Here is a 22,349-nt window from a genome sequence, read left to right as displayed (position 1 = left end):
AATGAAGTTGGGATACATGAATAGTAGAAGACCCTCAAAGCCTAATCTACCCAGTCTACCTAAGCCCTCCAAGCTTCTTGCTCCAACAAGGTTACGCTAAACCTTTGTATTTTCTTGCTTACTAGATTCCACTATAGCCCATAACGTCAACCAATAACCATTGGTCCCTTCTTAACTGCTTCCTAAGCACCAAATAACTTTTTCACAAATATGAGTATGGTGAGAAAAGGATTTGGGTAATGAACCTCTCAAGGATGTAATAATGGAGGGGATGAGAGTAGAGGATGAGAGTAGAGGATGTAATAATGGAGGGTATGAGATTGTGAATGAGTCAATCTTGTTTTTCTCTATGGTTTCTCTTTCAAAATTCTCTTTGGAAGCTTTATACATTTCGTAGGTATAAGGGTCTATATATACTGGTGCGTGTTTGGAATGCGAAGAGTCATTTTTCCAAAACAGAGCTGGCTGGCGACTTGGCTTCATGACTTGACTGAATCACAAGTTCAAGCCACGAGCTAACTAAATGGCCAGTCTAGACATTTTGTCCTGTAGTGCAACAGTTGGGATGACGGTTTAGCTTCTTTACATGCTTCACTCGTGTGCATCTTCTGGCGGCTTGTCAGTCGCAAGCCACCCGCAAGATCTCATCGTGAGTCCCTGCTTCATTGCACTGTCTTGAGCATTTCTTCACACTCTCTCACACACTACCTTTACATGATTCCCACCTAAATACAGAGTTTCTAAATGTTGAAATACAAACAAATTTGGCATGGAATAAAGCTAACAGAATGGTTGATTAAATTCAACCTTATAGTCCTTTATCCATGACAAACAAGGGTCAATGGATCACATAGCAAAGATTAAAACCTAATCAAAGTGTGCTTGCTTTGATACTACTTGATAGGCCAAAAATGTATTGACCCCTTGTGATGAATAAATTGACTAATTAGCCAAGTTTATTAATTAATCAAGTTAACATGTAACTGTACGTGGCAGTACAAAAAAATCACCAATTAACTAAATTATGCAGTGAAAAATAAATTGACACAGTGATTTGTTTACCAATGGGAAAAACCTATATGGCAAAAACCCCACCGGGTGATTTTAAAACCACCACTCCCAAGAATCCACTATTATCAAAACAAGTGGTTACAAATAAAGGAATTTCAGTACCATATAACAACCTACAGTTGAACCTTTACTCCAATTGGACTTGTTCTGTAGCGACAATCTCTCATTTTCAATGCACGACTCCCAGTACGTGACTAACCAATTGCGCGAATCCCAGTATGTGACTTGGTCACCAACTTGATAAGGATGTTAGCTACAAAGTTCTTCAGTTCATCTAGACGATGAAGATCATGAAGTTGCTTGGTCACAAAACTCTATGGTGTACTAACACAATAGCTTCTTCAAGAACTAAGACAAACTCTGTCTCCAGTCAAAATTTGCATGAACAAAACTTTTCTTCACACTCACGCAACCTTTGACGACTCTTAAAATGATCCTTATATATGCTTATGGTTGTGAGAAAAGAAAGCTTAAACATACACTCACAGATTGGATGAAAAACAATCATGAAAAGCTGAGTTTCATAAACCTCAACAGATACCTTATCTATCGAGATAGCTGTCGAGCCACGAGTTTCAGTAGCTTTTAAACCACGATAGATGCTAGCTGTCAAACTTTAAAATCTTGCACTTTCTGACTTGATTCTTGGACAGACTTGCATGATTTTAACACTTGAACTTGAAACAAGGTTCCTTGAAGCATTAAACACATTCTAGATCTACCCAATTACAAGTAAAGTGTGTTTAGTAAAAGGATTAGCCAATTATATAAAATAGTGACATATGTTCCTAATAATGAATCACATATGTCCTAACATATATAATTGGAATAGGAATATTTGGTGTCTAATTTTTTATACACTAAAAATAACCACATTAACAAATTGAGAGTCATTTGACAAGAAAAAAGAGAGAGAGAGAGGATATAATACTAAATTAAGCAATTCAATTCTGACACTTAGTCTTTAACTAAGGGGATACAATATGTAATAATTAAGATTGGCAAATAGAACCTTTAAGCCTGCATTGAGCATGTAAGGTTGAATTTAATCAACCATTTTGTTGGCTTTAATTCATGCCAATTTGCTTGTAATTCAGCATTTAGAAACCCTGTATTTAGGTGGGAATCATGTAAGAGTAGTGTGTGAGAGAGTGTGAAGAAAAGTTCAAGAGTGTACAATTCAGCAGGGCCTCGCGACTGGCTCGCGGCTTGCAATTCGCCAAAAAGAGGCACATGTGTGAAGTATGCCGAGGAGCTAAAGAGTCACGCTGGTTGTTGCACTACAAGACAAAAACTTCTAGTTGGCCAGGCCATTATCTCGTGACTCAGTCAAGTCGCAAGGCCAAGTCACTAGTTCACTCTGTTTAGGGAAAATTGACCTTTCATATTCCAAACACACACCAGTATGAATACCCCTTATACCCACGTATTGTAAAGAGCTTCTAGAGAGAATTTTGAGAGAGAAACCCTAGAGAAAAACAAGATTGACTCATCCATGATCTTCATCCTTGTTTCTCCAAATTCCTCTACTCTCACCATCTTCATTGTTACATCATTAAGAGGTACATTAGACAAATCTTTATCTCATCATACCCATATCTGTGAGAAGGTTATTTGGTGCTTGGGAAGCAGTTAGGAAGGGACCAATTAATATTGGTTAATGCTATTGTCTATAGCAGAATCAGGTAAGCTAGAAAAGACAAAGGTTCGACGTAACCTCGTTGGAGCAAGAAGCTTGGAGGGCTTAGGTACACTGGGTAGATTAGGCTTGGAGGGTCTTCTGCTATTCATATATCCCAACTTGATTCTCTTGTTGATTATTGACCACTTGGAGGGTGGTAGAGAGGTTTTACACTGAGGACTTCGATTTCCTTTTCGATAACACATCGCTGTGTTGTCTTTGTGTTTGCATTTCTCTTCCCTTAATCTTTGCTATTTAATTTTTGTTGTGTTTGTGATTTTATTTGGTTTAGATTGTTCTATCAATTCTGTTTTAGCTTATTTTCATATTTCGCACATATATTGTTTGATAATAAGCTTGAATTGGTAATTTGTAATTTGGTGGTCTAAATATTCAAGGTGTTTTACACACATATTTGAACATTCAATTGGAATTAGAGCGGGTGCACTTGCTGTGGTTTAATTACCTTAGTGTGATCCTTAACCCCGTTTGAGATGGACCGGTCTCAATCTTTAAATGTTCCACCATATTTTGATGGTAGCAATTGTGCCTTTTGGAAAGTCCGAATGAGGGCATTCTTGTGTTCAATTGATGATACTGTATGGGATGCAGTAGATGTAGGATAGACTAGGCCAGAGGCCGCTAAATCCACTTGGGATAAGGCAGCCCTTGCGGTAGCAAATGCTAACAATAAAACTGTGAATGTTATTTTCTATAGTGTTTCTGCAGATGATTTTCACAGGATTTTTCACATAACAGTTGCCAAGGAGTGTGGGAGATATTGGAGACCACCTATGAAGGCACGAAGAAGGTGAAGGATAATAAGTTGCAGATGCTAACCACTCGATTTGAAGAGTTGAAAATGAGTGAAGACAAGTCACTCGACTCATTCTATAGCAAGCTAAATGAGGTGGTTGTTGGCAAGTTCAACTTGGGTGAGAAAACGGAGGACTCAAAGATAATGGGGAAAATCCTTCGATCATTTTAGGAGAGCTTCCGGGTAAAGGTCAAACTTATGAGCTGTCATTGCCATCATAAAGATGTGGCATATCTTTTGAAGAATTGTCGAAAGTTTTTGAAGTTCAAGATGAATGGAAAATTTGCTGAGAAAGGAAAATTCTCAAGTTTTGGAAAGGAGAAAAAGGATTTTAGGAGAAAAGATGGGAAGGATTCTCAATCCTCTCAAGGAATCATGTGCTTCGAATGCAACAGATATGGACATTTCAAGAAAGAGTGTCTCAATTATTTGAAAGAGTAGGGCAAGGTGTATGCCACCACTCTTAGTGATTCCGACTCCTCTGATTAGATTCAGATGAAAGCTGTGATGGAGAGGGAAACTTCTCTGCATTCATGACCATTGCTCTAGTAGATTCTTCAGATGATTTGGGTGCGCTAGTGAAAGAGCTTGGTGAGCAGTCTGAATTGGGGTCAATTGGGATAGTTGAGGAATCTAATGATGAGGAGGAAGAAGAAATAGTGGCACTATAAGAGACCTACAATTCCCTCCTTGAGAAAATTGGTGAATATGCAAAAGTGGCTAACGCAGCATTAAAAAGATGAAGAGAGCAGAGGAAGATTATAGAAGTCTTCTAGTGCGATACAAGGAGACCAAATGTGAAATGGAGACGCTAAATGGAGAGCTGACTGAAGCCTACTCAAAGATAAAATTTCTTGAGCTTGAGGTGGTTCAAGCCAACGCTAAAGTAGAGCGAGTTTTCTCAATCCGCCCCAAATTTGAAGAGAAAAAACATTTTTCCCCCTTTTCATCAGTGTGACCAAATTTTGTTAAATTAATATTTAAAATATTGTGTACTAATAAGCCCTTTGCTTAAGGGAAAAGTTTTTGTTAGGACATATGTATTTCACTTGTTAAGAACATATGTCATTCTTTTATGTAATTGGCTAATCCTTTGACAGAACGTACTCAACTTGTAATTGGGTAGTTCTAGGTATTTTTAATACTTCAAGAAGCAAGGTTTCAAGATCAAGTGTTGAAGTCATCAAGTCTATTCAAGAAAAAAGTTGAAGAAGTGCACAGTCATTAAATCTCGACACCTGCTCAACAGCTTCTCGACACCTTGCTATCTGTCGAGATTTATAAAATCAGAATCTCTGATTTGATTTCTTAGGATCCGTAAATGTGTCTTTGGGCTTTCTTTTCTCCTAACCCTAGATATATAAAAGGATTATTTTAAGAGCCATCAAAGTTTTCACAAGTTGCACAAGCATTGAGCAAACTCTATTCAAGTAAATTGTGACCAGAGACAAAGTTTTGCCCTAATTCATCTCTTCTGAAGAAGTTGCTGTGTATGTGCAGCTTTGGATTTTGTGACCAAGCATCTTCTTGATCGTCATTGTAGATGAACTGAAGAACTTTGTAGCTAACAAACTTCCTCTAGTTTGTGATTGAAGTCGCGTACTAGGATCTGCACATTGGTTAGTCACGTACTTGGGAGCCGTGCATCAAAAAGGGGAGCTGTCATTACAAAACAAGTCCAATTGGGTATTGGGGTAAGGCTTCAATTGTAGGTTGGTAAAGTACTTGGGATTCCTTTACTTATAACTGCTTGTTGTGATAATAGTGGAGTTTTGGAAGTAGTGACCTGAAAATCACCCGATGGGGATTTTATTGTCAGATTTTCCTCATTCGTAAACAAATCACCGTGTTATTTATTTTTCGCTGCATTATTAGTTTATTGGTGATTTGTTTATACTACCACGCGTTTGCATGTTAATTAAATTAATTAATTCACTTGTCTAAATTAATTAGTTAATTTATCACAAGGGGTCGATTCGTTTTTGGCCTATCAGTTTCCAAAATCATCCTCCATTTCAGAATTTAAAAATGTTGTTTTAAATTTTAATAAAAATGTAAGTTAGAATATGAAGTAGGCCTTTTACTTCTTCTTTTTCAACATATTTTGGAGAGATTTGTTGATTGTTGTTGCAAGTGTCTTGGTGCTTAATAAATTTTGTATTTTTTAAAAACAATTTATCAGTTATGTTTTTACTAACCATAGTTAAACTTTTGTAGAGAGATTTTTAAAGAAATTTAAAGGGTAAACTACGTATTTGGTCCAAATTCTTTACATCATATTTCAATTTGATCCATAACATTTCAATTGTGCCAATTTGGTCTCTAACCTTTAAATGTTGTGTCAATTTAGTCTCTATCGTTATTGCTTGGATGAAAATTGTTAACGTGACTAACAGCCAAAATAAAAAACTAGTTTCTATTGATGTGGCAATAAACTAATTTTTTTTTTTTGGGGGCCGTTTACAACGTCATCAATTTCCATCCAAAAGTTAACAGCAGGAATTAATTGACATGACACTAAAAGGTTAAAGACCAAATTGACACAATTGAAATATTGAAGATCAAATTGAAATATAGTATAAAGGATGGGGACTAAATACATAGTTTACCCAAATTTAAAATATTTTGTTATTAATATAAATAGAAGGGGGAAAGTGTTAATTTTTTTTGTACCTCAAGGGAGGAGAGTGGTTTTTCTTTAGGTTTAAAGTAAAGTGTCATTTCTTTAAATCTCAAAGGAAAAGAATGTTATTATTCCTTTAAAAAATAACGATTCTAAAATGCACATTTTGAAAAAACTACTTTTAAGGTCTTGTCAATATAGAATCTTGGCAGCCATCATTTCATTTGTAGAAATTCCAATTTGTTTTTGAAAAAAACAAATCATGTTTTCACATTGGGATCAGGAGAATGTCAAAATAACTTAATTTGTCTCTAATCGGATCTCTGATTACTGTGGGTTTCAATTAGTTCAACTGATAAAGTTTTTGAATGATAAATAAGAGATTTGTAATTCAATCTCCACCTACACCAAAAACCGATTGGTGTTTTGATCTGATGATAAAAAGCTATTGTCAAGAGCACTATTATCAAGAGCAAATGCCATGGATTAAAACTCTCTAAAAAAAAAAAAAAAAACTCTAATTACTAAATTTTATAGACCATAAGTCAAAATAACCAAAACACCCTTAGGTGACCAAACTTTGACCTTGATATCTTCTTTTGTCTTCCACTCTCTCTTGAGCCTTAGGCTTCAGTTTTTCTTATCTTAGTTTAGGATCACGTTATAGCTAGACAATGTCATATATTTAAAGTCAGAATTGCCTCCTCTTAATTTCTACAAATAAAAACCAGGCTTCCATTCCAATTCAATTTCAAACCAAATAGGCCTTTTAAATTTCTAGTGCTTTCTTTTTCGGTGAATCGGAGTAATGTGTCGGTTTCGGCTGGTGTCACATTCTTGTGAAGAGGATCCAAAGCAAAGATTTAAGAAAAAGAGGCCCACTGCTACTAATGCTTCTGCTTCCAACAAAGAAATCTAATAAAATAGAGCAAACTACACTACTGAACTACACAAAATTAAAAATTGAGAAAGATTAAATAATCAGTGACATTAGGCATGCCATAACCACAACTATACATCTATACCAGTTGTTAAGAGCCTTGCTGCCATAGACATCAATCAGTGTCGTGTGGCTGCACTTTTAATCGCCTATGAGCAATACGCATTTTTATTGATATGAAGACTTGAATTTTTAATTCAAGCACAAAAATTGTAAGATAATTTAGGAATAGGGATGGAAATAGAGAAAGGATTGGTACATGAACCTTCGGCCATGGAGGTGTTGTCACCATGGAGAGAATGGAAGTTTGGTCATGACTACAATAATGCCTCCTCTTGTGTGATTCTTAATATGACTTTTTTTGGGGGTAAAGTCAAGTTTATTTGGACTCCATAATAATCTTGGTTATTAGGATTTTGATCCAAAATCAAATAGCATGACTGAAGATTAATGAGACTTTTTTCCCGCGGTGCCCCGGGGGGGGGGGGGGGGGGGGGGGGGGGGGGCGGTGTTGCGAGTGTGGGGATGCTGTTGGTGGTACAAAGTATGGTCATGCATTTTCATTTATTTTTTATTTTTTAGTATTATTTGTGGAAAGTTGAAGGGCATGTGACATGACAAGATAGGGTTTTCGCTTATTAGAACCGTTAGTACACCCTATCATAGATGTTGATTGCGTGTATGCCAAGATTTTTATAACTTAATAAGGTTTAGGGAGAAGGGTTCGAATTGTAGGGTTATCAAAATATTGTAACTATCTTAATATATATATATTATATATAATATGATCTATGAAAGAAATGGTGAAGTAGCAAACACAAATTAATCCTCAATTAAATCTCCCTTGTGTGTGTGTATGTTTGTTTCTAAAAAAAAAAAAAAAAAAAATCAATTTTTTTAGTCCATTTTATACCCTAATAATCACAACTTGCTAAGTATTATTTTACTTTCCTTAAAAAGAAAAACTAAATTTTAAAATGCCAAAAAAAAAAAACCCAAATAGGTAGCATAACACAATTGGTGAAGTGTAAATTGGAATACAAAAAAAAGTGATAGTGAATTTATTTTTCCTATAAATTTTATTATATCACATTTACAAACTAATGTGTTATCAGTCCTAAAAAACTAATTTAAAAATTCATTAATTGTCTTTTTTGAAATCCACCCATCACACTCATTATTATATCAATTTGTAAATGTTTTATATATATATATATATAATTATATATATAATTATATAGTAAAATTTGCAATATCTTTACTTTTTTCACACACCAGAAAAGAGAGAAAGAGAAAGGAAGGAACACAAGTGTCATGTAGAGATTGGTGGAGTACAATTTGTGGAAAAGAAGATTTTGATTTCGTCATTCATTGTGATTTTTTTGTTGAATTAGAAATTTTTTCTTATGGGGCCAAACCATGGATTATAATTTCGGTCGAATCACTGCTTCTATTTAATGTGTCCAACTACTATGTAACAACAACAACAAAAAACCTACTATTCAAGGGCAGAGGCAAACCATACCCCTAACATGACATAAATAAATAAATAAAATACAAATTTTTATTTGAGAAAGTTTAAAAATGCAACAAATTTTCACAACAAATTTTTATTGTAAAAATATTGTGAGATTTTGTGGTATTAATCAAACAACTCCTCCCACTTTAAACAATGAGTCTAACACAAATAAATGCCACTGCCATCAAACCTATTTAGACTTTTGACCAATTTCAATCCCTTTTCTGTTTACTTATCCAAATTTCTTTCCTTTCATTTTAGTTTAACCCCGTGGAACTCAAACTTTAGAGCATTCTCACCAGCTCTCTCATAAAAAATGCCATTTTGATACACCAAAACTTACTTTATCATTTTAGCACATCATTTTACAACATACCATTTATCAGATGTTCTATACTTCAATTCTATACATTAAAATAAAATATTAATTACTCTCTATCATCCTCATCCTCATCCTCATCATCAACAACAACAACAACAACAGCACAACCACCACTGCCGCAACAACGGCCACTTACAACCACTGCCGCAACAATACCAACAGCCACCACCGGCACCAACCCACATCCACCAATGCCACCTCCAAAAAAAAAAAAAAACAACTAGAGAGATCAGCACAAACCCACATCCACCAAACCAAACAAACCCACATCCCAAACCCACCACCGTGTAAAATGTACTTCACTCTAGATCAAGCATTTTACATGGAGTCCCCACTTATTTAATTTAAAAGGAAAAAAAAAAAACCTTCAATAAAAATACTTTTGTTGTATTAATGTATATTACAATTTAAATCAAATTTTGTAACAAAAATTTACAATGCTTTTTTGTCCTAGATACAATCTAAGAAAAGTAAATTACATTACTTTATTTCCTAGTTACATTCTAGAAAGTGTAAAATTACATGTGCAAAAGCATAGTCTAGAACCCTTGATCTTGGTTCAGATGCCAATTTACGAGATAGAAAGGGATTAAGCACTCATCTCGCCCGGTAAAACCGGTCTCTTAGGTTAAGGTGGCCAATATCATGTCATGTCAAACAAATACAAAGAATATGTCATATAATCATGTTAATTTGTAGGAATTGTAAACAAATATGTGTTAGGGGAATTAGACATAAAAAGAAACAAAAAGTGAAACTTGTTAGATAAAAATTTAAATGTAAAGAAAGCATTAAGGTAATGGCATGTTCATCCAAGAAATCAATGTAAACAAAGAATTCCTAGCCTAGACATGTTCATCTAAGCATGTAAAGAAAGAAAAACAAAGTTGTCACGTTATTTGTCACCAACATAATTGCAAAGAGAAACAAATAAAAATAAAACATTTGAGCATATTTGATCATCCAAGCAATTATGAAAAGAAGTAAAGGAAATCCCTAGACATGTTTATCTAGAGAAAATCAAAATACTTAGACATGTTCGTTCAAGCATTTAAAAAAAAAAAAGTAAAACAATTACCTAGACATGTCCATCTAAGTATTGAAGAGAAAGTTGTGTTTTAGCCTAGAAGTGCTCATCTAAGCATTCAAGAGAAAAATTGTGTATTAGCCTAGAAGTGTTCATCTAAGCATGTAAAAGGAATAACAATGAGACATATAGGCATGTTAATCCAAGCATATCATAAAAGAAACCAATAATGACTTGTTAAACATTTATTCAAGCATGTGTAGAAAGTTAAGAACATAATTAACTACTTACCAGCATAGAACATAAATTAAAAAAGGGGATGTGATCACTTAAAGGGCTAAGGAGAAAGTAAGGAAGTACTAAACTACAACCAAAGTAGGAACAATGGTTGTACAACAGCTTTTCTTTTCTGCTTTCTCAGTAGCTCTCTAGAGGGAATTCGGGGTCTAGAAAATGGAAGAAGTCTTCTCTATTTATAGGGGAAGGGATGGCTTAGCTTTAAAGCTAAGTTATTAGCTTTAAATGAGCTGGAACGGATTTGGTGTTGATCCCCTTTTGAATTTTGAAAGATGATTGAAGATGATGCTGAACCTGCTTTGTATTTTGGCTCTAACTTTCCACTCAAAATTCCAATTGATTCAAGACGGGTCTTTTTTTTGAAAGGAAATTCAATTATCTACAACTTTTTCAGAAATAGAGAAAACCAAATTCCAACGTTTTCCAGACCAAAAATGTGTTTAAAATTGCTGCTGAAAATAGTAATGTCTTTTGAGCATTTTTGAAAATTTTCACAGGATGTATCTGTTTCTCTATCCACTTTATTTTTCAAAAAACTTTCTTCTGAAACTAAGGGAAGGGATAAGACTATTAGATAAGCTTGAATAGATTTAAGTTTGATCCCCATTTGAAATTTTGAAAGATGATTGAAGATGATGCTGAATTTGTGTTATCTTCTACACCTGTTTCGTAGTTTGGCCATAACTTTCTGATCAAAATTCCAATTGATTCTTGATTGATGTTTTTTGAAAGGAAATTTAATTCTCTACAACTTTTATAGAATAGAGAAAACCAAATTTCAACGTTTTCCTGGCCAAAAATGCGATTCAATTAGCTGCTGAAGATAATGACGTTTTTTTTTTTTTTTTTTTTTTTTTTTTTTTTTTGAGTTTTTCATTGATCCTATCTCCAATTTTTTAAATTATTAAAAAGAGCAGATAAGATGCGTAAAAAAACATTATGAAATAAAATGAAATCCAATAAAAAATTACACTTAATTAATTTTAAATTAATTCTTGTGAGAATCAATAAAATTAAGTGTTTAAAATAGGAGGATCAGGCCCATCGTTAAGTGAACCATGATTATTGAAAATTTTTGTATGATAACTTTTGATCAGGTGGTCCGATCAAAACCTTGACATACCATTATGATCGTTAGAGCATCAAGATTTGTTTTGTATCACAAACTGAAGACTACCGGTTGGTTAAATGCAAGTTGTAGAAATAGGGTGTCTACACACCGGCACAAACCCAATCCACTAGCACAAACCCAAGATAGCGATGGCGAGATCCGTGGTTTGAGGTGAGGGAGGGTGATTGAAGAAGAAAGAGAGAGAGAACATGGGTTGGAGAGACAAATTAGTGAGAAGAGAGAGAAAACGTTGAATTAAATATTGAGAGGAGAAAAAAAAAGTTGAATAAAACATAGTATTCTAAATGCATTTGTGTCCATACTGTCTATATTTGAGAGTACTGTAGATGTTGCAAAATTATAGAACATTTAGAATACCTCATGAAGCTTGAATAGTAGTGTTTAGTGTGCCAAATGCCAAATATTTGGCATTTGGCACACCTGATGAGAATGTTCTTACACAAAATAATAATAATAATAATAATAATAATAATAATAATATCATCTTGTATGGCACTAAAGTTGTAAAGCGTCCGTTATTTATTTCTCCTTCATTTCTTGCATTTTCATATTTTCAAATTTTGATTTTTATCATAAATCGAAATTTTAAATAATTAGAAGAATAGAGAAAGAAAAGTTGAAATTTATTTTACCAATTTATTTTGAGGAATCAAAATAAATGTCTAAACTTGATGTTTATAGATTAATTTCTTACTTTGATGATTGATCATCATGAATGTTTTACAATTGTTTATTTATTTTACAATTTTTTAAATATTAATAGATTTTTTATGACAGTTATTTTTGTTTATACTTTTATTATTAATATCAATTAAGAATTTTATGCTCTTTTTTTATTATTTTTTAATCTTGCCTCTCTTAAACTAAAATCCTGGCTCCGTCACTATATGTAGCCAAAGATATGAATAGAGTTGCTTGTAATAAATTGGCTGGTTTTCCCAAGTCTTGTACTGCTGAGTTGGCAACAGATGTTGAATTTGTTTGTTAAATTTAAAGTCTTTAGAATTCAGGCCTTTTTTCTTTTTTCTTTTTTTTTTCTTTTTTTTTTCTTTTTCTTATATTGGGATTGATGGATAATTTGACAATTATTTTGGAAAGAAATTCCATCAACTGTCATTAAAAAAATCAACCTGCTACAAATTGAGAAGGACTAGCCAATTTATGGGCAGCTACATGTCTTTCTTCTTAAATCTTAATAATGAAAACCTCACATCCCATTCAAGAAAAGAAATAGAAAAAAAGAAAAAGAAAACGAAAACCTCAGCCATAAGGGTCTGTTTCAAGTCTCCCTCTAAAATAATCATCCTTATCCCAACATCCATTGTTAAGAGGTTGGCAACTTTTTGGCGCCAAAACATTTAAGATTTGAGTTTTTTAATAGAATTGTGTTAGAGTTTGGTTTTAGTGTGGAGTTTTGGATTTTGAGATTTAAATGTGTTAAGGTTTTTTTAAGCCTTTGCCTCCAAAAAAAAAAAGAAAAAAAAATTCTTTATGGGCCTACCATGTTCTCAAATTTTTCTAATGTTAGTTGAGAGAGGCATTATGGGCTTGATGTTTATTGGGTTTTTATTATTTATTTTAGGTTAGTTTTTTTTTTTTTTTTAAATAAAATTTTTTATATTAGGACTTGAGTGATTTTTGGATTTTAATACATAAATGGGCTTTGTTGGTTTTAATGGACTTTCAGGTTGACTTGCAAGTTTAGGCTATATTTTGTATTGGGTTAAAAGAGCTAATGGACCTAAGGGCTTGAGCCTGGCTATTGGTGGTGCCATGGGTGTATGACAGGTGTATGGACTGGATCATACCACAATTGACTGGATCGGATAAAATTATTGTTTTGGGCTGTTCATTTTTTGTGTATAGGAAACGTTGTGTATATATGTGTGAATCATGCATGCTGTGCTTATGGGTGAGTGGGTAAATGGTTCATTATTAAATTAGATCGTTGATGCTAATTGGTGCAATTTTTGGCTAACTCTACTTGACTCTACTTCCCTCGATCCAAACCAATCATAAAAGAAAAAGGAAGGAACAATTAAACACACGTGGCATACGAGATTCATGGAGTACAATTAATGGAAGGGAAGATTATGATTCATCATTCTAGAAACTTTTGGTTGACTTAGAAATTTAGTCTCATGTTAATTAAAGAGAAATTTAGTCTCATGTTAATTAAAGATACTTTTTTTCTCATGTTAAATAACTAATTTTTTAGTGAAATTTTTTTAATTGGAAAGTATATGCTTGATCCGTAAAAAAGAAGTATATATTTTGGACTTTAAATTTGACACAAATTTCACTAAATTTGGATTTGAAACGAATAAAATGTAACCATTTGAAGTTGATATAATTATGTTAAGTCCAGGAGTTTGCTAAACCCTCATTAGACAGCTTGCTCAAGTGAAATTGTAACAAACTATAACTGACTTTGAAGGCTCATTATATTAATGATTTTTAATTTAAAACTAACCCTTGTTCTTCAAATTCTGAGGAGAAAAGTTACCATATCAAGTTTGGCTAAGAACAAACCTTCTTGAGCATAAATAATTAGAAAACCCTATCTCTAGTGTGTTTTCCACGTGAGATCATTTTAGAGTTTTTCACCTTGAGCCATAACGAAGAGATTATAACTTAGTAAGTGTTCTTTCAAACTACAAAAAACTTGGACGTCTGCCAACAAGTTTATCAGTAGAACACCACTAGAATGTTCTATAAAGTACCATATGCACTGTATTTCTTCAAATATAAAATTGTAGTATAAGTAATAAGGGCATACTTTAGCGTGCTTCAAGCACAGAAATAGTTACATCATTGATTGAACCAGGTGCTCCTACAGAATTTGACGAGTCTTGACCATAATTTATATTTCTTTTAATGATAAATGCTGGCTTGTTCGGTGCGGGAAAAGTTGTTTCATTTCCTAGCATGGATACAATTTCTACCATGGTTGGTCGATCTGTCGCTTGTTCTTGCACACATAAAAGCCCAATTTGAATACATCTTGAAACTTCATGAGCTGGATATGCTTGACCCAATGATGAGTCGACTATGTCCAAGGCTTTGCCTTCCATCCATAAGTCCCAAACCTAAAAAATTTAACAGTATCATACTTGATACTTCTACGGTGAAGTTCATTAATTCAAAACAAAATGATAATATAGTTTACTTACATGTCCTATTAAATTTATGCATGGACTTGCAACATGATAGTGATTGTTTCTCTTGCCACTAATTATCTCTAGTGTTAAGATACCATAGCTAAAGACATCTGATTTGGTAGAATATAATCCTTCCATTGCATACTCTGGTGCCATATATCCACTGCAAATGAACGAAAGAAAATAATAATGATTGTGTGATTTTTGTTTTTCGCATTTGTTGTCGATGTGTTTGTGCATGTGTTGCCCACTTATCTTTTCTTTGGTGCAAACTCAATTGACATTCCTTACTATTGAGTTTGAAGTGGTGTGTTAAGGATATGAATGCAATTTGTGTGTGTGTGTGTGTGTGTGTGTGTGTGTGTGTGTGTGAGAGAGAGAGAGAGAGAGAGAGAGAGTTACTAGGTGCCAACAACTCTATTTGTATTTGCTTCAATTTGGTCATCTCCAAACATTCTAGCCAAACCAAAATCTGAAATTTTTGGATTCATTGCAGCATCAAGTAGGACATTGCTTGTTTTTAGATCTCTATGGATGATTTTTAGTCTTGAATCTTGATGAAGATATAAGACTCCTCGAGCAATACCAGAAATAATTTCAAATCGCTTACTCCAATCCAGCAATTGCCTTCCGATTTCGTCTGGATAAAAAAAAAATGAAAGTATTAATCCATAATGCATATTGAAAAATATTTGAAGTTAAAATCATAATTTGTCTCTAGCTTGATTTTTATTATACTACAGTTATAATAATGCTTGCAAGAAAGAATTAGATAGTTGAGAGCCATAAGTGAAGGAAGAAATGGTATACCAAAGATGAAAAAGTCTAGGCTTTTGTTTGGCATGTATTCATAGATTAACATCCTCTCTTCTTTATGAACGCAACAACCAAAAAGCCTCACAAGATTCCTATGCTGGAGCTTGGTTATTAGCATGACTTCATTCTTAAATTCTTTTGTGCCTTGCCTTGAACTTCTTGAGAGTGTTTTTATTGCTATTTCCTGTCCATTGGCTAGTTGACCCTAAAATTATAATTGAGACTTCAAAATATTAAATATTCTTCCTCAAAAAAGAAATTATTAAAATATTAATTGAGAGTTACAAATATTAATAAGTTATTATGATTTTTCTTACTATACTATCAGTATGCATGTGCCACTTTTAAACCACGTCCATGGCCTCCACCAAATATTATCTTACACATGTGGGGTTATTAGAAATTAAAATAACAAATTGTGAGAGCTTTCGCCGAAAATTTTGAGCAATTATTGTAAGGTTGAATTTTATCAACCATCTTATTAGCAATTATTGTAATTTAGCATTTAGAAACCTTGTATTTAGGTGGGAATCATATAAGGGTAGTGTATGAGAGAGTGTGAAAATAAACTCAAGTTTGTGCACTTAGCAAGTGGCTCACAACTGGATCTCGTGGCTTGCAAGTTGCCAAAAGTGGCACATGTGTGGAGCATGCAGAGGAGCTGAATAGTCACGCCAGCTAGAGCACTATAGGACAAAAAGTCCAGATTAGTCATTCATTTAACTCGCGGTTTGAACTCATGACTCAGTCAAATCACGAGACCAAGTCGCCAATCCACTCTGTTTTAGAAAACTGACTCTTTGCATGCCATTCTCACTCCAGTATAAATACCCCTTATATCCATGAAATGAAGAAATCTTCCAGAGAGAATTTTGAGAGAGAAACCCCAGAGAAAAACAAGATTTACTCATCCACAATCTTCATCTTTAATTCTCCAAATTCCTCTACTCACACCCTCTTCATTGTTACATCCTTGAGAGGTACACTTAGCCAAAACCTTTTCTCACCATAGCCATATTTGTGAGAAGGCTATTTGGTGCTTGGGAAGCAGTTAGGAAGGAACCAATGGATATTGGTTGATACTATAGGCTATAGTAGAATCTGGTAAGCTAAAGAAGACAAAGGTTTAGCGTAATCTCATTGGAGCAAGAAGCTTGGAGGACTTAGGTACACTGGGTAGATTAGGCTTGGAGAGTCTTCTGCTATTCATTTATCCCAACTTCATTCTCTAGTGGATTATTGATCACTTGGAGGGCGGCGGAGAGGTTTTACGTCGAGAATTTCGGTTTTCTTTTCGATAACACATCGTTGTGTTGTCTTTGTATTTGCATCTATCTTCTCTTAATCTTTGCCATTTAATTTCTGCTGTGGATGTGATTTTATTTGGTTTAGATTAAGTTTTCAATTCTGGTTTAGCTTATTTACATTTTCCACACGTACATTGTTTGTTAATAAGCTTGAATTGGTAATTTGTAATTTGGGGGTCTAAACGTTCAAGGGTGTTTTACACACTTTTTGAACATTCAATTATGATACTAGCTTTTCAACCTCGACCTTGCCCTACATGTATAAAATTGTAGTCCTACATAAATGAGCATTACTTCGCATTTAACAAAAGTTGTGTAGTTATCTTAGATATGCTTATTGTGTATAAGGTGAAAGTACCTTGTAGACGGGGCCAAAGCCACCTTGACCAAGTCTTTTAGTAGGAGAGAAATTGTCTGTTGCTGCAAGTATGATGCCTATATCAAAAATTGGTAGATCTAGTTTTCTTTTACCTTCATCAAGCTTCTGAGAATCTTGAAAGGTTGTCGAACTTGCAGTAACATCGTTGAACAATTGGAGCTGTCTTTCCCTTGCTGTTCTCATACAATAATAGTTACAAATGATGGTTGTAAATTTGTAATCACATTAAGCATTTATATATAACTGGATAAATTACACCAACCTACCGAGAAATGTATTGAATAACACTTTTCCCAAACGTTTGTACAAAACTCCCCTCCTAGAAACTTTGGTGGCTATTATTCTGTGAATCTTCAAAAGACATTGGTGCAATATTAATTTTTCTAAAGCTTTTAATGATTATTCAACTTTGAAGAAAATTAGTGATTTCAAGGTTAAAAAGAGATGAGTTTATAGTTTCCATTCCAAAGAAATCAAACTTCTCACACCTTGTCTTGCGTAGGTTTTTCCTAGATTGATGAGAAATTCTTTTTCTTAGTTTGGTATTATAACAACTATTGGTATTCTTTGCTACTTCATTCCTCCATTTGAAAGGAATGGTAGCGCACTTACCTTGCCCTCGAGTGATGACTTTTACAATTTTACCTACGCTGCTTCGTCTCATTTTAGCCCACCCAATCTCGAGTGTGCTTGTAGGGGGGTAAATTAACATGATAATAAATATAATTGTTGTTAAGTAATCAACAAGATATTAAAATAAATTTCTAAATATAATTTTTGATAATTAAATCATCAACATAAAAAATAAAAAAAATAATTATATAATATTTTTAATTTATGTTTAAAAATTAAATAAACCCATAATTAGTAAGATTTATGTAATAAAATAATTGTAGCACCTCTACCATAATTCACACACGTAGGAAACACTGCGTACCTTTCCTTTTCTCCTGATCAACCAATATGCACAGAGGAGAATTAGTAATGTAGTAACAAGTAGGGCCACGATCATAATTTTGCCTCTCTTGTTGGCAAAGAACCCATTGTAATGAGTGTAAACCAATATTATCAAACGCAATGTGTTATACCATGTTGTGTATGCTAGAGTGGATGCGGAAGAGGAAGCATAGAATAGGAACATCAAGAACACGAAGGTTACGTGGTTCAGCCTTGACGGCCTACATCCACGGAGGAATCCCTTAAGGGCTACATCTTTATTGTATAGGAGTGTAGTACAATAACCTGTGTTACAATGAACCCTAACATGAGTATATATAGGCGACTAAACCCTAGACTACTAGTACAAGCAGGAATGGGCTTGGGCCTATTACATTGGGCTAATATATGTTTAATATATATCTCTAACAGACCCCAAAGAAACCCATCTTTTTTGTCCCTCCGCAATCACAAAGAGTTCAAGAGACCCCAATTCATTTACCACGAATCTTGAGAGTACACTTGGAATGAGATCAATCCAACTTATAGTAGTCTCAGTCTGGTTGTTCACCAGACTTAAATTATAGAGCCAATTAGTTTGTACGGATATGGGTATCCCGCTCCATCCAGATCCATTCCAATGACCAGAACGCCACAACAAAGTATTACTCTTGTACAAATTCTCCTCTGGGGAGGAGCCATTGGTGTTGAGCATAAACAAGCAACTCCCAGTTCCTGGATCATCTTTGGACTTCCAAGATCTTAGGATTCGATTCAAACCGATTGTTCTGTCTAGCCCAACTTTCATGGGTGAAAAAACCGTATCAGTTGGGTAATCAAAGCTTTGCCATAGTACCTCATTTGTTTTGTTAACAACCAATTGTAGATTTCCTGAATCCAAGAGTTGAGCAAGAGTACTAATGTTGCTTGATTTTGAGGCAATATTTGTGGACCAGATGGGTTGGTTTTGATCTTTAACATGGAGTACTAGGTTTCCGTGAGCATCAATTGAGAGAACCCCAGAAGAATCATTAATAGGGTTGTTTCTGTTGGCAACCCACACCACGGGATATTCTGGAGCTCTATAATACCGAATTCCAACATAGCGTTTGGTGGAAACTCCGGGACTAAAGAAACCAAGTGCGAAGGTTTCTCCTTTNTAAGAAACAAGTGCGAAGGTTCTCCTTTAGAGACTAAAACGTCACCAATATCTCTGATGGGTTTGCTGATAGTTATGGTGTCTTGCGAAGTGCCAAACTGGGAAAAAACAGATAGAAGAATGTTTGTAGAAGTAGAAACCTCTTAGCAAAATATATGATCATGACGAGGAAGGTTGTAGATACTAGATAATAGATATGTCTTTTTTTCTCACTGGAAATAGAGGTTGAGACTGTTGAATAGATAAGGCTTTTAAACATATGATACAAGGAATGTGTATGACGTTTTGTTCACGTTCTAATTTGACCGAGTCAGAAATTTGTCTCATGGACCAAACTATCAACTATAATCCTAAATTTAATGTATCTCCTGTCCACCAACTGCCTCCAGTTTCTATAAAGGTCCGAGATAACGAGTGTTTTTAAGGTATTTCTATTAATGATTAATTTTAGAAAGTTTTTGATAATCCTCTAGAAGAAATAAAAGAAGAAAAGTTTTTCTTCCAAAATAAAAGGTTTTCAAAAAATCATTTGACTAGGTTTTTCAATTAAATTTGGGATAATTACAACTTATCTATTTGTGATTTGGCCAAAATTTAAGTTGTCTATCCGTAATTTCAAATTTGACACTTTACCCACCATTTTTTTTTTTTTTTTTGAGAATGTTACCACCTAAAGTTAGCACAATTATGATTCTATAAAATGGGGCTAAATATATATTTTTGCTCTTTTTATATATCTCTCTCCTCTCAAAACATTAAAAAAAAAAAAAAAAAAAAAAAAAAAAAACAACAACAACAACAACAACAACAACAACATAAAAGATTTTCAAAAGCAAGAACTCCCCAACAAGTTTTAATGAAGGTGGATCTTTCACCTTGCGCTAATGGTTGCGGTTTCCTTGGAATGGCAAACACAAGGAACATGTGCTCAAAAGTGCTACAATAATTTTCTTAAAGGAGAACTTGTAGACAAAAAGTCATAGTTCTCTTCTATGGTGGTGGTCATGTTTGTTCTTAACATTTACAAAACCCTCACTTTTAAATCTTGTTTTCTCTTATTCTTTTATGTTTTGAGAGAAGAAAAACATAAGAGATAGCAAAAATATATATTTAGCCTCATTTTTAACAGATCCGTGTGACGAAATCCTAAATGAGCTAACAGTATGGGGGTAAAGTGCCAAATTTCAAATCACAAAAAGACAACTTAAATTTCAACTAAACCACAGGTGAGTAAGTTATAATTAGCCCATTAAATTTAAATGCATGATTAGATTGATTTAATTGTGATTTGAAAAGAAATCGATGTTTGTGCGTTATTGGTCGATTAAAGAATATAATGCAATACACTTATTGAAGTGCTTCGAGGTTTTACCATTTTCTTATTTATTTTAAGGTTTAAAGACTATATATATATATATATATGTTAATAAACTCTAATGTCAAGACATATCAAATTTTGATTTACACTGTGGGTCAAAATTTGATTCTTCCTCTTACATAGGAGAAGTATCATTGATCTAAAAGGTCATATTTTCAAGGCTAAATTACTTTATTGGTTCCTAAAATTTACCATATAAGTGCAATTAGTTTCTTAATTAAGTTTCAAGTAAGCGTAATTAATCCCTCAAATTTTAAATGAGTAATATTAATTCTTCTGTTAATTGTCGTTGGCAGTGTTGCTTACGCGGCTAGTGATATAGTGAGCTTGCCTTTTTTTTACTGATGTAGGATGTTTTAGTGAAAAAGATACAAAACTTATTTTACATGTCAAAAACCCATAAACCCAGTTCTAAAATCAAATCTTAATTTTAACTGGTTCCATTTCAAATTCCCTCCCTATTTTAATCATGTAACGCATCACCTATCCAATTATAACGAAGGAAATAAACTTGAAATAGTATTTGTGATATATTTTTTCAATATATAAAAGCAAATAAATGTTTGAACATGAAGTCGATGGAAACTGAAACTTTGAAGGTGACAAAAAGAACGTGTTCATACTGGGCATGGTCTACGATTGAGTGCTTAGACCGTGCAAATCCAGCTAATCATCGAAGGGATATAGATCTTCTCTTCATTAATATATCAAAAGTGAAAGCAACAAAAATTTGAGGTTTTAATTATCAAATCGGGATTTGGATTCCAGATTTTAATTTGGTATTATTCATTACTTCAATATTATGATATTAATAGTTTTATAATGTGTAAAATAATTTTTGTATTTTTTTCATTAAAAAATGTCACATTGTTAACAAAATAACTTATATTGCTAATTTTTTAAACTTGAGAGACTAATTGTGCTTATTTGAAACTTAAAGGACAAATTGAACTTATAGGATAAACTTCAGAGACCAGTAATATAGTTTTGCCTATTATCAATGTAAAGAATAAAAGACTGCAAAAGGCCAAAGGCCTTGTAACTGAATTGACACATTTCCATGCACAAAGTGTTTGGAGGTCTAAGGGGGGGAAGGGTTTGAGTTGAGGGGTAGCAGCATGTTGTAATTATCTCTCCAAAAAAATATACATATTGCAAAAGAAGGATATAAAAATTTTAGAGGAGTTAGTTATTGGATGTATTAATTATGACAATCAAATTGCAAAGAACATATCCCAAATGCCTATTTTCCAAAGTTGATTTATTGGGTGGAAGTTGAGTGATGGCCGATGGGTGGATATTGGGAGGTCATTAAATCCTAAACCCTCTAATGTCAGCAACGTCATCGTGCTGCAAGTACCGTGATTGGAGGGTTAAGGTGTCATTTTCCTTTTGTTCTTTAATTATCTTAATCTTAATTATAAGGGTCCTTATAAGGGGTGACTTTAGTGCAATTTTTATACTTTATTTTCAAAAAATAAAAAAAGTCTATACTGCATTAAGGAAATTTTGGTATTATAATGTGTATCACTTTCTGTACTTTTCAAATGACAATAAATTTTTTTTGAACTATTTCCAAAGTCACAATCTAGCAAAGAAAAATAAGAAAAAAAATTTCTATTCAAAAAATAATTATTTTCTACCATAGAAGTGAGTTTCTCCCAAAAAAAAAAAAAAAAAAAAAAAAAAAAAAAAAAAAAAAAAAAAAAAAAAAAAAGTAAAAA

The 22,349-nt window shown here is 33.5% G+C and overlaps 1 protein-coding gene across 1 annotated transcript in view; it reads right to left on the bottom strand.

The window, feature by feature from the left end:
• Positions 1–14,269: 14,269 nt before the first annotated feature.
• LOC112031001 (G-type lectin S-receptor-like serine/threonine-protein kinase RKS1) overlaps positions 14,270–22,349 on the bottom strand; it is a 17,233-nt gene continuing 9,153 nt past the window's right edge. Inside the window, exons 2-7 of the mRNA XM_065767942.1 lie at positions 18,758–19,215; positions 17,132–17,325; positions 15,461–15,671; positions 15,053–15,290; positions 14,663–14,813; positions 14,270–14,578 (exon numbers count right to left, since the gene is read on the bottom strand). Of these exons, the coding sequence (XP_065624014.1) occupies positions 14,270–14,578; positions 14,663–14,813; positions 15,053–15,290; positions 15,461–15,671; positions 17,132–17,325; positions 18,758–19,215 (1,561 nt within the window). The remainder of the gene's footprint in view (positions 14,579–14,662; positions 14,814–15,052; positions 15,291–15,460; positions 15,672–17,131; positions 17,326–18,757; positions 19,216–22,349) is intronic.

The sequence above is a fragment of the Quercus suber genome, unplaced genomic scaffold (assembly GCF_002906115.3).
Source record: "Quercus suber isolate HL8 unplaced genomic scaffold, Cork oak 2.0 scaffold_26, whole genome shotgun sequence".
Lineage (NCBI taxonomy): Eukaryota > Viridiplantae > Streptophyta > Magnoliopsida > Fagales > Fagaceae > Quercus > Quercus suber.
Note: the sequence above shows the minus strand (reverse complement) of the source record. Positions and strands in the feature narration are given on the sequence as shown.